The following is a 14,700-nucleotide window of genomic DNA, read 5'->3' on the forward strand; positions in this document are numbered from 1 at the left end:
TCTGTGCCCTATATCTCATGCTTGTGGAGTTGCCTCACCCCCGTGGGGTGGTTGGGTGCACCTTCTCCTTTGGGCACCTCCTCTATGCTCCCTGTGATTACATCTTGCTGACTGGTAGTATGGAACATTTAGCCGTTCACTTTGCTGCCTCCCCTCCCACTGGGGTGGGGACACTGTGTGCCCTGTGGTGCTGCTGTGGCTCAGAATCCCTCTGTGTACAGTGCCATTTTTGCGGATATGTGACACTGATGCATCCCCTACATTCTATTTGCATTTCCTCAAGTCTTGTTGGTGTCCCTGTTATTGATGTCAGTCCTGCTTTTGTCATCATCTGTCACTGTTATTGTCATGTCATTGTTTTCTTGTGGCTCTTTTGTGTGTTATCCTCTTACTTTACTGTATGTGGGGAAAATGGGGACAACAAACTGCTGCTGCAATATTAAAATTATGTATATTATTAATGAAAGGAGTCAGAGGTGACTCATACTAGAGTCATATACAAACAAGGGGAGAAAAAGGATACAAAGGCACAGCACCTGACCATTGCCTCATTTTTAGACTGTGACAAATGAACAGCAAACACAGGATAGAGAACTTTACCAGTTTATCTACAAACTAAAACACACCAATTGAAATAAATGTGAACAGTAGAGAGTTCTAGCTTGAGTGATACGGCAATGATATTTTATAGCTTAAGCAGAAGCAATGGGCCCAGGTGCTTCCAATCTACCAATCAGCCACTCTTAAAACATCTCACCTTCCATCCATCCATTCATTTGCTTCCGCTTTATCCGGAGTCGGGTCGCGGGGGCAGCAGCTCAAGCAAAGCGCGCCCAGACCTCCCGATCCACACATACCTCCCCCAGCTCCTCCAGGGAAACCCCAAGGCGTTCCCAGCCAGCCGAGAGATCCCCTCCAGCGTGTCCTGGTCTTCCCCGGGGCCCTCCTCCCAATGGGACGTGCCCGGAACACACTCTCCAGCGAGGCGTCCAGGGGGCATCCGGAAAAGATGCCCGAGCCACCTCAACTGACTCTTTTCGACGTGATGGAGCAGTGGCTCGACTCCGAGCTCCTCCCAGTGACCGAGCTCCTCACCCTATCTCTAGGGAGCGCCCAGCCACCCTGCGGAGGAAACTCATCTCGGCCGCCTGTACTCGCATACTCGTTCTTCTTCGTCAACTCATGATCCGAATCTCATGACCATAGGTGAGGATCACAACGTAGATCGATCGGTAAATTGAGAGCTTTGCCCCCTACTCAGCTCTCTCTTCACCACCAGTCCGATACAGCGACCACATCACTGCAGATGCTGCACCGATCCGTCTATCGATTTCACGCTCCATCCGTCCCTCACTCGTGAACAGACCCCGAGATACTTAAACTCCTCCCTACTTGAGGCAAGGACACTCCACCGACCTGAAGAGGGCAAAGCACCTTTTTCCGCATTTCACACTTCCAACACCTGGATATGAACAAATGAGGGCAGAGCGCACCACAGGCTGACTGCTCCATCTCTTGGAGGGTCTTCCTTTGGAATGATTTTGTGTCAAACGAACAGTTTTTTAGGGAAGCATCGCCTGCATATTTGGACATGTAGCGCATTTCTGTGCATGAAGTAGCATACAGGCACCTCATTGCTGAAGGCACCAGCAGCTGGAGAAGACCCAGCAAATGCTTAGATTTCACCTGGATGGTGTAGAGAGATGGTTAGTTTCAAGAGGTGGGGATGGATGGGTTGAGTTCCTGAGTGATTGCCATCCAGGACTCAGAATGGTTTCATCATGTGGTTGGATGTGGTGATGCATGGCAAATGCTCCTCTGCTTGACGCGATTTGACCTCCGTGACAGTTATATTAATGATTTCTTTGGGGATTGGTCCAGGACAGTGGTGCCCACCCAACAAATTAACTGCAATATAAGTCCTACAGGCCTGAGGCCCAGTGTCAAGCAGGTGAGTGACTACAACTCCACACACCATGATATTAATCTACAGGTAAATATACATATGTCTGTAGATTGATTTTTGACTTATGTATGACTTCATCATATGACTTCGTGTAATGTCATTGTGAAGTTATAAAGTCATTCGTATCCAATCAATTATATATATATCCAGGTAATATTTCTTCCAAGTTTGAAGGAAATCCATCAGCTGGTTTTGAGTTATCTTGTCCACAAACACACAATGAAACAATACCCTGCTTCACCGTCACTCAGAGCAAATATCAAGTTCTAAACCAACACAACCCTGCAGTGCCTTATCACATTTTCGTTTCCACTTCAGTTCCTTTTTTGGTGTGCAGTCACTGTTTGCAAAGCGACAGAGTGCAGCATTAACAGGCAGTAAGCCAGAACTCCACTGTCCTCTTCTGAAACATACATACAGTGAGGCAAATAAGTATTTGATCACCTGCCAACCAGCAAGAATTCTGGCTCTCACAGACCTGTTAACTGTTCTTTAAGAAGCCCTCTTATTCTGCACTCTTTACCTGTATTAATTGCACCTGTTTGAACTTGTTACCTGTATAAAAGACACCTGTCCACACACTCCATCAATCACACTCCAACCTATCATCCATGGCCAAGACCAAAGAGCTGTCTAAGGACACCAGGGTCAAAACTGTAGACCTGCACAAGGCTGGGATGGACTACAGGACAACAGGCAAGCAGCTTGGTGAGAAGGCAATAACTGCTGGCGCAATTCTTAGAAAATGGAAAAAGCACATGACTGTCAGTCTTCCCTGGTTTTGGGCTCCATGCAAAATCTCACTTTGTGGGGTAAGGATGATTCTGAGAAAGTCCAGAACAACATAGGAAGACCTGGTCAATGACCTGAAGCGAGCTGGGACCACAGCCACAAAGATTACATTAGTAACACATGACACCATCATGGTTTAAAATCTTGCAGGGCAACAAGGTCCCCCTGCTCAAGCCAGCACATGTCCAGGCCCGTTTGAAGTTCACCAGTGACCATCTGGATGAGCCAGATGAGGCATGGGAGAAGGTCATGTGGTCAGATGAGACCAAAATAGAGCTTTTTGACATCAACTCCACTCGCCGTGTTTGGAGGATAAGAACAACCCCAAGAAAACCACCCCAGTTTTTTGGGGTGCTTTTCTGCAATGGGGACAAGATGACTGCACCGTATTGAAGGGAGGATGGATGGGGCCATCGTATTTTGGCAAACAACCTCCTTCCCTCAGTCAGAGCATTGAAGATGGGTCGTGTCTGGGTCTTCCAGCATGACAATGACCCCAAACACACAGCCAGGACAACTAAGGAGGGGCTCCGCAAGAAGCATTTCAAGGTCCTGGAGTGGCCTGGCCAGTCTTCAGACCTGAACTCAATCTTCCTAGCAATAAAACCACAAGCATGAGGCTTACACTGAAAATTAACATTAGAAAGTCAATTTGTAAAATGTTTTTCTATTAAAGTATCCAGTGAAGCAGCACTTGCTCCTAGTGTGCCTTAATAGAGAAACTGGCAACACGACGAGCCGAAAAAAGGTCACGTGACTCATGGTGCCGTATTGGTTCCGAAATAGCGTTTGCTGTTAATCTAGCTGCATGTAAATCCAGCTATTTTATTTATTTATTCGCTGTGTCTGTTGGGAGGCACAAATAGACAGCAGGGCTTCAAGATATACAGATTCCCTTCAGATCTGAACAGAAGAAACATTTGGGAAAATAAAGTCAGCCGACTTCATCGTCAAAGTTTTGAGAGGTAAATTTATTGTTCAGTCCCATGTACAGTAAAACTCACCTAAACCATCATCATATAAACCAGATATTCGCAGTAACCGGACAAAAAAGTCCCAAAGTTTTTGTGTTGTTTTCCATGTAACAAAAAACCACGTATAATGGATTCTGTACAACGGATTTTCGCTCACATTTGATAAAATGTCCCATCCGATCGCAATGTATTTCCATTAAAAACCCAGAGCAGTCTGGATGTACAGAGTAACAGAGGTACCAATTAAAGTTCAGCTGTGACACTCGCCAATTTGAGGAAAGTGGGACCAGAGTCATTTCTGTGATTAAAAGCCTGACTGTTTATTTTTTTCACACCATGTTCAGACTGGGACCTGAAGCCTGACGTGCACCTGTTAAATGAGACACAAAAAGCTGCGATTTGACACTTTTCTGCTTTTACTCCTTCATCTGCCATCATATAGTTTCTGCAGTGCACACGCTGATTAAAAATGGATGCGAAAAGTCAGCACATTTACAGCAGGAAGTCGGTAAAAGAGGAAAATGTACAGTACAGCTTACCTTTGATTTGGAGGTGATGATTGTAGAAATCATTGTAGATCTAAATACACTTGCAACCTAGCAAGTCTATTTTTTTTACCAAATCACCCTTAAATTTATCCTGAGCTCCTACCTAGGTTCTGGGCATGACATCAGGTATGGCTCTCCGCTGGGGCATGAGACGGAGGCAGGTTTCCCAGAATCAACTACTTCCTGAATCTCATTCCAGTTTGGCTCTCTTCTTTGTAGGGGTACACTCTCCACAATGAGGTTGCACAAGTAAGAACAAAGAACAGCCAATTAATTTAGAGTTCTGAGATAACTAGGGCTTTATAACAGCAAGCATTTTGGTTAAGTCACATGTATTTGGCTGTAGAGGCTATACAGAGTGTCTAAAACCAAACTCAGTCTATTCACATAAATGAGGTGTGTATGGAAAGCTTGAAGCTTCAGGGTCGCCACTCGCCACTGTCTGGATGGACACTCCTGTAAGTGACCATTACATCAGAGTAAGTATATCTAAGACATCTTACATTCATAGTCCATCTAAGCCATTTTTAAAACGGGTGGTGGTATGCCAGGGTGATTGGAGGTTTTTACAACTTGTTTATAATTGAGGCTCAACCTTGTGAATAGTTTGGAACTTAGTTTACCCAAAGAGGGGGTTTTACACAACCTAGCATCCTAAATTCCCATATTAATGTCTAATTCAATACAGGAATTGGCAATTTGTGTTTATAGATTTTCTAAAAGGAAAATTAACACCATAAATCATCTAAATTATGAAATGTTTACTTAATGTTGTATATTTTCTAAAGGTGATATACGTGTGGATGAGAACATCGCTCTGACATCCCTCCACACACTCTTTGTGCGTGAGCATAACCGTTTAGCACGCAACCTGAAGAGAATAAACCGACAATGGGACAGTGAAAAGCTCTACCAGGAAACCCGCAAGATCATGGGTGCTTACACACAGGTAGCTAAGCACATCTTCACGGCATGTATGGTGCACTGCATTGTTACGTTTACTCAAAATAAATCTCTCCATGTTAGGTGTTTGTGTTCAGGGACTATCTGCCGCATATTGTGGGTAATGATGCAATGCAGCGACTGCTCGGGCGCTACTACCAGGCTATAATCCCAACGTGGACCCCAGCATTTCCAATGTATTTGCAACAGCAGCCTACCGCTTCGCCCACTTGGCCATCCAACCGGTCTTATCCCGTCTGAATGTAAACTATAGAGAGCATGCTCAGTTCCCCAGTGTGCCCTTGTTCACAGCCTTCTTTGCCCCCTGGAGAATCGTTTTTGAGGGTGAGTTACGTGACCTGAGTTGATGACCATTGTGTTTTGTGAGCCACTCTGCCTGAACCACCATCCAAAGGTTTCATGCTCTTCTGTCTCCTCAGGTGGTATTGACCCTCTGCTCCGCGGCTTGATTGGACGTCCAGCTAAACTGAACACTCAGGATCACATGATGGTGAACGCTCTGAGAGAGAAGCTCTTCCAGTTCGTGATGCACATTGCTTTGGACTTGGGGTCACTAAACATGGAGAGAGGACGTGACCATGGCTTGCCTGGTACAAGTCACGCACACATTTTGTACAGTCACCTCTGCCAGTCCTGATTATGTTTCAGATCTCTCATTGTCCTTATTCACCTTCTTTGTTTCCTTCATTAGGTTACAATGCCTGGCGCAAGTTCTGTGGCCTCTCCGAACCCAAAAATCAGACACAGCTGGCTCAGGTTCTGAATAACGCAGAGCTGGCCCGTAGGCTGTTGGAGCTCTATAGAACACCCGACAACATCGATGTGTGGTTGGGCGGTGTAGCAGAGCCGTTTGTCCAAGGAGGCCGTGTGGGACCACTGTTTGCCTGCCTGATTGCAACCCAGTTCCAGAGGATCCGCCAAGGTGACAGGTACGTTCATATTACTGCTTAAAGCAGGGGACACCAACCCTGCTCCCGGACATCACCTGACCTGCCGGTTTCCATGTGTGGTTGTTTAGGTGATAATCAATTCAGATGCTTTCCAGCTCTTAAAAGGCTGAATACACCTGACTTAGGTCATTATCAGTGGGTAGAACTGTTAGGTGCTTTCCAGGAACAGAGTAGGTACCCCCGGCTTAAAGTAATTGGTCTTTTTTCTTTTTTGTCTCTACCAAGAAGTTAATTTGAAATGTTATATTGTGTCAACTATGAAAAATTGTTGTCATAGTTCATGGCCTTAGTGGCTTGTTAACAGTTCCTGTTTATGGCATGAAGGATACATGAATGTATCACAAGACAATTCCAAATAATTTAACTAACCAACTCCATGGATGGATGGATGTGAAAGATCCAAATGAAAGAGACGGATGAGGCAAAGAATTAAATTATGCCACATCAGTCAGTAGTGTGAACAAACATTAAATGTAGTTCTAACACTGTATATCAATTCAACATTGCTATATGTCTATAATGAACAATATGCATAATAAATTATATATGTTTGATTTTCACATTATTTATGAATGTGGTAAATATGCCAATATATCCACAGTATATCACTAAATTTATATAAACAGAATCTGCAGTGTTGTGATAGACATTTGTGTCCGTATCTGCTTGTTAAAATTTCACTTAAACACAGATGTGACTGATTTATTTTGCAACAACACTAAATGTACATAAAATCCATGAATCAGTAATTGTCGAGAATAACACAATACAGTTGGAAAATACTCATTTCATTTGTGGTCGGCATATAGATGTAGATCACACTTTATATTTGGTGCCTTCTAATAAGTGCTAATTATTTAGTAATAAAGCCCCTATAAGATGGTTATGTTATTGTAATGAATGTTAATTACAACATAATAAACATGTTTATTGTTGCATCACTGGTCATTCATAAGTACCTTTTTAAGAAACCTGTTAACCGTTAATGTGTAGATTGCTTAGATATATTAATAAAGGCCTTTTGAGTTTCTTATAATAGTTTATAATCTCATAACAAAAACATTTTTTGAGTTTGTTGATGAAGGTTGTCAGTCATCCAGGTAAGCCACATCTAAAGGTTCAGTCTACAGCAGCTGGACTTCTAGTTGGTCTTCAAGCATTTTTGACACACAACTAAAATATCTTCATCAGATTTTAAAAGCTAAAGTAGCCATTTGGATGTTAACTTTTCCTAGTTTTTGTTGTTTTTTTTTTTGTTTGTTTGTTTTTTAGTTTAACTGACTTATTTGGATTTTGAGTTCAACTTTACACTCTGGAAAAAAGCAAAGATAATTGGTCAAGTAATAAGTTAGCATGCTAACATCATCATGGGCTACACACTTTACAATGGAAGTATATGAAGTTAAAAACCTCAAAGTAAACCATTTCTTGTTCCCAGTGACTCAGCAAAAATATCATTCAAAGTGTTTATGAGCATAGAGAGGATCCCTCTGGTGTTAAACATGCATGTTTACCTCAGTAAATGTAAAGAACCTTTTAAAAACAGATTATACAGGCAGTGACTTAGCTTAATCTTTTTCCGGCTTGGTGGCTCCACTCTTCACTCAGTTCATGCTAGCTAATTGTCAATGAGGGCTCGTTCTTCTGCTTTGTTGGTAAACTTCAAGAACAAGCCAAACCGGAAGAAGATTAAGGTAAGCCGCTGCCAGCATAATCACTTGTTTTAAACTGTTTCTTTAGATTTAGCGAGGTAAACCTACACACGTGTACCTCCGTAGGGATTCTCTTTATGCTACCAGACACTTCGAATGGCATTCTCGTCCATTTAGTTGTGATAAGAAGCAGTTGATGTTGATTTTATTTATTTATTTTTAGCTTTCCTGATAGACTTCAATTCAATTCATTTTTATGGTACCAAATTGGCACCAAATCACAAAATAAACGGCCCCAGAGGTGCTACACAAAAGTTTGATTATTTAAACCTCACTCAGCACCCTGAACAAGCACATTGGCAACCGCGGTAAAGGGAAAAACTCCATCAAGCATTTTAATTTTATTTTTTTAATATAGGAAGAAACTTCAAGCAGACCAGACTCAGTGGAGTGACCATCTACTTTGGTCATAGTAACGAAAACAAAGAATGAAATAAAATAAACGGTTTACATTGTAGAGCTGTTTAATACTTGATGATGTTGTTGTTATAACTCAATGCTTGACCGGTTATAGTTTTTGTTCCTAGTGAAAAGTTGAACCAGAGACATCTAAAAAATAAGGGCTTGGTGAAGTCAACTTTTTTCTTGGTTTGAGATTCATTCATTCATTTCTATACCCACTTACACCGATTAAGGGTCACGGTGGGGGGGCTGGAGCCTATCCTAGTAGTCATAGGGTGTGATGCAGAGTATACCCTGGACAGGACGACAACCTATGACTGGACCACATATAGTTGGAGAAACACTGGTTTGAGATTGATATATAATTAATTCTGCAAATATTAGCAGTTACATATGCACATTTAAATAAATAAGCAAGTTCTGCTTGATCTTTTTTTTCTCGGGTCGCTACAGCGGATATATTATGGATCTGCATGTGGATTTGACAAAGTTCTACAGAGGATGCCTATCCTGGTGCAACTCCACATTACACTAAGAATAGGAATGGGTGATCTTGAACCAAGAACCTTCTGTTTTGAAAGCAAGTATATTAACCACTTGGTCCTCAAGCTACCGTAGTTATATGTTTATTAAAATTTAATTATGCTTTTGCAGCCAACAGATCTAAAGCACAAGCAATGCTTATTATCTACCAATAAAAGTGTTTATGATGGTATTACTAACAATATAAAGTCTTATTAATATATAACATAGTTAATACTATTATATGAGGGCTTATACAGGGTTTATTACCAATTAGTTAATGCTTTTTACAAAGACCTTAATATTAAGTATTACCAAAACTCACCCATTTGATATATAATCTGTTTCCTCCCTACTCTTGTTTGGAACGTCCAGGTTGTGGCATGAGAAGCCGGGCGTGTTCACACCTGCACAGAGGAGAGCTCTGGCCTCTGCCTCCCTGTCCAGGATCATCTGCGACAACACGGGAATCAATTCTGTAACCCGTGATGTTTTCAGAGTTATCGCAAACAATAACCGGCTCGTCCCCTGCTCCAGCATCCAACCTTTAAACCTAGCAGCCTGGAGGGAGACAAGCTGTTCAGGTGAGTCGGGACCAGACCAAAACTATGTGAAACCTGCCTGCCATTACTAACTGCAATACATTTCAGTCTGTTTGTTTCATGTCCTGTCTATAAAATTATTCTTTATATGTGCTGTTTTGATCTTGCAGGCTGGCTCTGTTACAAGAACTTTAGCAGACAGGTCAGTTTCCAAGTTCTCACAGGTTGTTGTGGTGAAATATTAGGATCAAACCACATTTTCTGATTTGCGCACTCGTATCATGCATACTTTGAATTATGAGATACTGGGGATGGAGGGTGTACCCACCCCCCATTAATTAAGACTTGGACTCTCCACCCCACAAAAAAGATACAAACGTGGCACTGTAGGGGGGCTTCAAATATTTATACATCCTTTCTTTTACCAGTAACTGTAAATACTACAATATATTTCCCATATACATGCTTCAAAGAATCTAACAATATACAAATAATGAATGTTTGAGTTCAGTGGTAAGAATATTAAATTCGGTGAACACTGGAACAAACCATTCAACGAGCCTAATTAAATATTCTTACCATTGAAAGAATGTTCAAAACATTCATTATTTGTTTTATATAACAACTAAAATAGATCATTGTCATTTGATATTGTATTAATTTATAAACAACAGAAAAGGAACTTTTGGTGTTCCACTGCTGCTACTAAAGTCCAATTTGCAACGTGTAGTCCAGTGATGCAGTGCACTGACTTCAGACTTCCACTAAAAAAAAAAAGAAAACTTTGTGTAGTTCCTCAGTCCAGCCAAAAATCACCTGAGCTTTTCATCTGAACAGCTCTTCATGCATCCAGATGGCTTACAGCGGAGTGGATTGTGTGTGTGTGTGTGTGTGTGTGTGTGTTACAAGAATTAGCACCGTCAGTTAGCTCAATCAAATCATCGTCTTACGTGTGTTGTTGTCCCGCGCGTGTGCTCCTGCACGCTTACACGACCGGGTTAGTGCTTGTGTGCGCGTACTACAAAAAAAAAAAACTGTGCAGCAGAAAAAAAAAATCACATCAGAAATTAGTCCAGCTTTTCATTCTAACTTCCTGCTAACCCTTCAGACAGCGCAGAGGATTGTTTTGTGTGTGTGTGTGTGTGTGTGTGTGTGTGTAGAGTGCAAACATATGGAACCAAATTTGCAATCTTAATGGAACCAAATTCTACTCTAATGCAATGCAATACAAATGGGACAAATAATCCACATAATATGATTTCAGACACCCAGAATGTAGACTACAAGCAATTGTATTTTACTAGTTTAATGTACGAGGGGTGATTGAGAAGGTTTAGCCTGACCCACAACAAGGTGGGGGGGCGTAGTTTCTCCATGTTTTGTTTTCTGAGAAGCCAACATTCTCGATAGTATGTGAAGTTTTGGGTGCAATGTGTGCAATGTAATGTTGAGAAATGTTGGTTTCTCAGAATGTAAAAGATGGAGAACCATGCCCTACTTGTGTCGGGTCAGTCTCAAAACTTCTTAGTCGGCCCTCGTGAGTAGCGTAATAGGTTTTTCTTTTTTTTTATTTGCCTTAAAGAGGTTATAAATTAGACTGTGTCAATTGCCTACAAATGAATGCTAATATTACCTATTTTCTAACTTTTGTAAGTAGAGTTAATTAACGTTAGCTAACTAAACCTAATGTTGGCTAGTTTCTAACATTTGTCTTAATTGGAGTTTAACTATGTTAACTCGCTAAAGATTACAATTGCCTTTACCAAACATCGGTTAGCTAATGTTGAATAAGAACCCCACCATGGCTGACGTGTAAGTAAAAACCACCCAACACGATTGTCGTTGTATAATCCACATCTGGTCTCGTAGCGTCTGCTGATCTTATATTCTGCCAATTTGGTGAACAAATCCCACACTGAAAAAGAGAATGTTTGAACCAACTTTAAAAAGTGTTTACAATTTGTAAAAAACATGAATGAATTAAGTTGTTTGAACTTAAGTTGTAAGTTAGAGTTGATTTAACTTTCAAAGTTAAGTTCAAACAACTTATTCATTCAGGTTTTTACAAATTGTAATCTTTTTAAAGTTGGTTCAAACCATTCTCTTTTTTCAGTGCAAACAAAAGATTAAACTTGACTCAAAAAATTCAAGACTAAAGATGTTAACCGGTGACCTTTTTATTTAATTCAGATGACCAGCTGGGTGCTGAGGAACTCCCCGACAATGAGGTAGTAAAACCTCTCTATGGAAGTCATCTGACAACCAATACTTTAATGCTTATTCTGCCCAACCACTTCTATTACACACTTACATCCACCCAATTTCAAACAACATAAAACTTACATTCAAACCTTAGTTATAACAAAGAAACTATACTTTAAACACACATCATAATTATTTTAGCTTATCATCAAGGAGCTATACAGCCAGGGCAACAAGAATTCTTAACCCAGCAAGCTGATTCTGGATGAAAGACTCAGTGATTTGACAGTTGATATTTGCAGATTCCTTAAAGGACTTAGACTAAACATGTTACCCGTCTTTTTATTTCATTTCAGATTAACCAGCTAGGTTTGCAGGAGCTCCAGGACAACGAGGTGGTCAAACTCTCTGTGAAGTTATCTGACATCTGGCTAGTAAAATGATTCTGGGTCCAAAGACTCAATGATTCATGGATTGTTTTGCAGATTCCTTAATTTATTAGACTAAACATATACCCGTGTCTTTTTATTTTCATTGCAGATTGACCAGCGGGTGCACAGGAGCTCCAGGACAATGAGGTGGTCAAACTATCTGTGAATGTTGTCTGACATCCAGCATAGTAAAATTGATTCTGATTCAAAGACTTAATGATTCATGGATTGTTTTAGCAGATTCCTTAATTTATTAGACTAAACATGTTACGCGTGTCTATTTATTTAATTGCAGATTGACCAGCCGGGTGCACAGGAGCTCCAGGACAACGAGGTAGTAAAGTCTCTGTGAATGTCGTCTGACATCCAACATAGTAAAGCTGATTCTGGGTCAAAGACTCAATGATTCAGTTATTCTTTCTGCAGATTCCTTAAGTTATTAGACAAAACATGTTACCTGTGTCTGTTTATTTATTTGCAGGTTGACCAACTGGACACCCAGGAACTCCAGCACAATTAGGTTTTAAAACTCTCTGTGAAGGAGAGTCTAGGATCCAAATGCAGATGCTTTAATTCAAGCCTACATTGTGTAGTAGAGTTTGCAAGTGTCTTTCCATGTTTATCTGAATATCCCACAGTGATCATCGGACATCCTGGAGTTCTGTGCCCACCTGACGAGTCCAACCCATTCTCAGATGAAGTCATGTGACACCTACTGTAGACAGAACCATTACAGAAAGTGGGCCAGGTCATGTGTAATCCCTGCTGTCTATGGGTTGACATCATTACCAACCAAGCAGCTCACATCACATATCCATGACCTGTTTTTGGGTGATTCTTTAACTACGGGCACTATTGGCCTTGTAAATGTAATTTCCACCACACCATTGCCTTACAATATAAAGCGCCTTGGGGCAACTGTTTGTCGTGATTTGGCGCTATATACATGTGCTCTGATGTTACTGTTTATCTCCATAGAAACTACCCAAACAATCTTTCATACAAACTTTTTAAAGGGACATTACTGTTGTGGTGGAAATTACGGCAATAGTGTGGGACAACTACATTTCCTTTAAAAAAATCACAACAGTTGTATGACATTGAATACCCCAATTATGTTTTGATTATTTTCCTGATATTTTATTCAGAGATATTTTAAAACATTAGAAAAAACGTTTGTTTACTATTCATTTTTATATCACTGAAGATCATAAGTCTGGGTGTGGGACAAAGCACAAAACGGCAATATTTGCATATAATAATGCTGAGAAAGGTGGAAAAAGTCATCATAGACTAATAGGACAAATTTCTTAAAACACTTTCATGTAAAGATAACTATAAAAGTGTGAAATTTCCCCCTTTTTTTTCTTTTTTTCATAAATATGATCAAGGGACATAAAGTGCCCATAGTCTAAGAACACCCTTTTATGTTATTAGCTGTTTTATTTTTTGTTTTTATTATTATTAATAGTTAGCTGATGTACCACCCGGATTTGGTGCATCCAGCACTTTTCATGCTAGTCTAGTAGTACGGTGGCCCTGAAGTGCAAAACACAACAGCAAATCGCACAGCACAACAGCAAATAAAAAAAAAACCAACACACAACAGCAATCGCACAGCACAACAGCAATAAAAAAACCCACAGCAAATAAAAACAACACACAACAGCAAATCAAAAAACACAACAGCAAATCGCACAACCACAACAGCAAAAAGAAACGACAAACAACATTAACCAAAACTGAAAAGGGAGGTACCTTCAGGCCACACGAATCGTAAGCTGATTGGATGGTGGTCCGTCCTGTCTTGTGAACCGGAAGGTTGACATGTTTTCAAAATATGAGCGCCGCTAGTGAAAACATACGGCTCTTAAACTTGAAGGTCGCACATGAGTGTCATCACCATCTTCTTTAGCCTTTTCCCACAATCACTGCAGAAGTTTGTTTTTTCCTCAAACTCTTTGCCACAGTTTTGGCAATACATCACGGCATGTTTTTTGTTTCTGTTCATCTGGCACCTGAGTATACGGTCTCCGGTTCACAGGACAGGATGGACCACCGTCCAATCAGTGACGATTTGTGTTGCCCGAAGGTACCTACCTTTTCCATTTTGGTTAATGTTGTTCTTTCTCTTTTGCTGTTGTGTTGTGCGATTTGCTGTCGTGCTGTGCGATTTACAGTTGTGTTTTGCACTTCAGGGCCACCATACATAGGGGTACTTCTTAATCACAGCAGATCTCTGCATATTTATGAAGCTCTGTTACAACACGCAAAAATGCTCAAACCTCAGTTATAATGTTAGCATTTATCTGTGTTATATGCAACAGTTTACAAGATTTAATTTTTATAAAATATTCAATGCACTCATGAAATGACCCTTCAATACTTTAAAGATGCTGTGATGTTTTTGCTTTTTCCACGAGGCTTATTTTCCTGAACTGTGCTGAATGTCAGGATTTTACATTTAATAAAGCATCTGTTAAACAAAGCAAATTATTGTTTATATTTCCTTAATTTATTTATTTTTCAACAGCTTTTGTGTAACAGAAAAAAAAAGCTGAAACTGAATCTCATGTAGAGGTTTGTCCATCTTGAAGCACAAAACACCAAATACAAATAGTACAATCATGTAAAATATGTAGTAAATAAATTTTAAAGGGATCTACTTTGGCCAGTGAATGAATAAGCGGAATTGG

The 14,700-nt window shown here is 40.5% G+C and overlaps 1 protein-coding gene and 2 long non-coding RNA genes across 3 annotated transcripts in view; all 3 read left to right on the top strand.

Moving 5' to 3' along the window:
* Positions 1-9,660, top strand: part of mpx (myeloid-specific peroxidase) — a 45,465-nt gene extending 35,805 nt beyond the window's left edge. The window contains 7 exon segments of the mRNA XM_034192507.1: positions 5,069-5,229; positions 5,307-5,378; positions 5,381-5,567; positions 5,663-5,833; positions 5,935-6,172; positions 9,205-9,413; positions 9,542-9,660. Of these exon segments, the coding sequence (XP_034048398.1) occupies positions 5,069-5,229; positions 5,307-5,378; positions 5,381-5,567; positions 5,663-5,833; positions 5,935-6,172; positions 9,205-9,413; positions 9,542-9,636 (1,133 nt within the window). The 3' untranslated portion in view covers positions 9,637-9,660.
* Positions 9,661-11,929: 2,269 nt separating this feature from the next.
* Positions 11,930-12,827, top strand: LOC117529660. Its single transcript, XR_004566063.1, has 3 exons — positions 11,930-11,968; positions 12,114-12,151; positions 12,643-12,827. It is a non-coding gene; the product is annotated as an uncharacterized LOC117529660 (long non-coding RNA).
* A 617-nt stretch (positions 12,828-13,444) lies between these two features.
* On the top strand, positions 13,445-14,482 carry LOC117529656. Its single transcript, XR_004566060.1, has 2 exons — positions 13,445-13,532; positions 14,218-14,482. It is a non-coding gene; the product is annotated as an uncharacterized LOC117529656 (long non-coding RNA).
* The last annotated feature ends 218 nt before the right edge of the window (positions 14,483-14,700 follow it).

Source organism: Thalassophryne amazonica, chromosome 17 (assembly GCF_902500255.1).
Source record: "Thalassophryne amazonica chromosome 17, fThaAma1.1, whole genome shotgun sequence".
NCBI lineage: Eukaryota > Metazoa > Chordata > Actinopteri > Batrachoidiformes > Batrachoididae > Thalassophryne > Thalassophryne amazonica.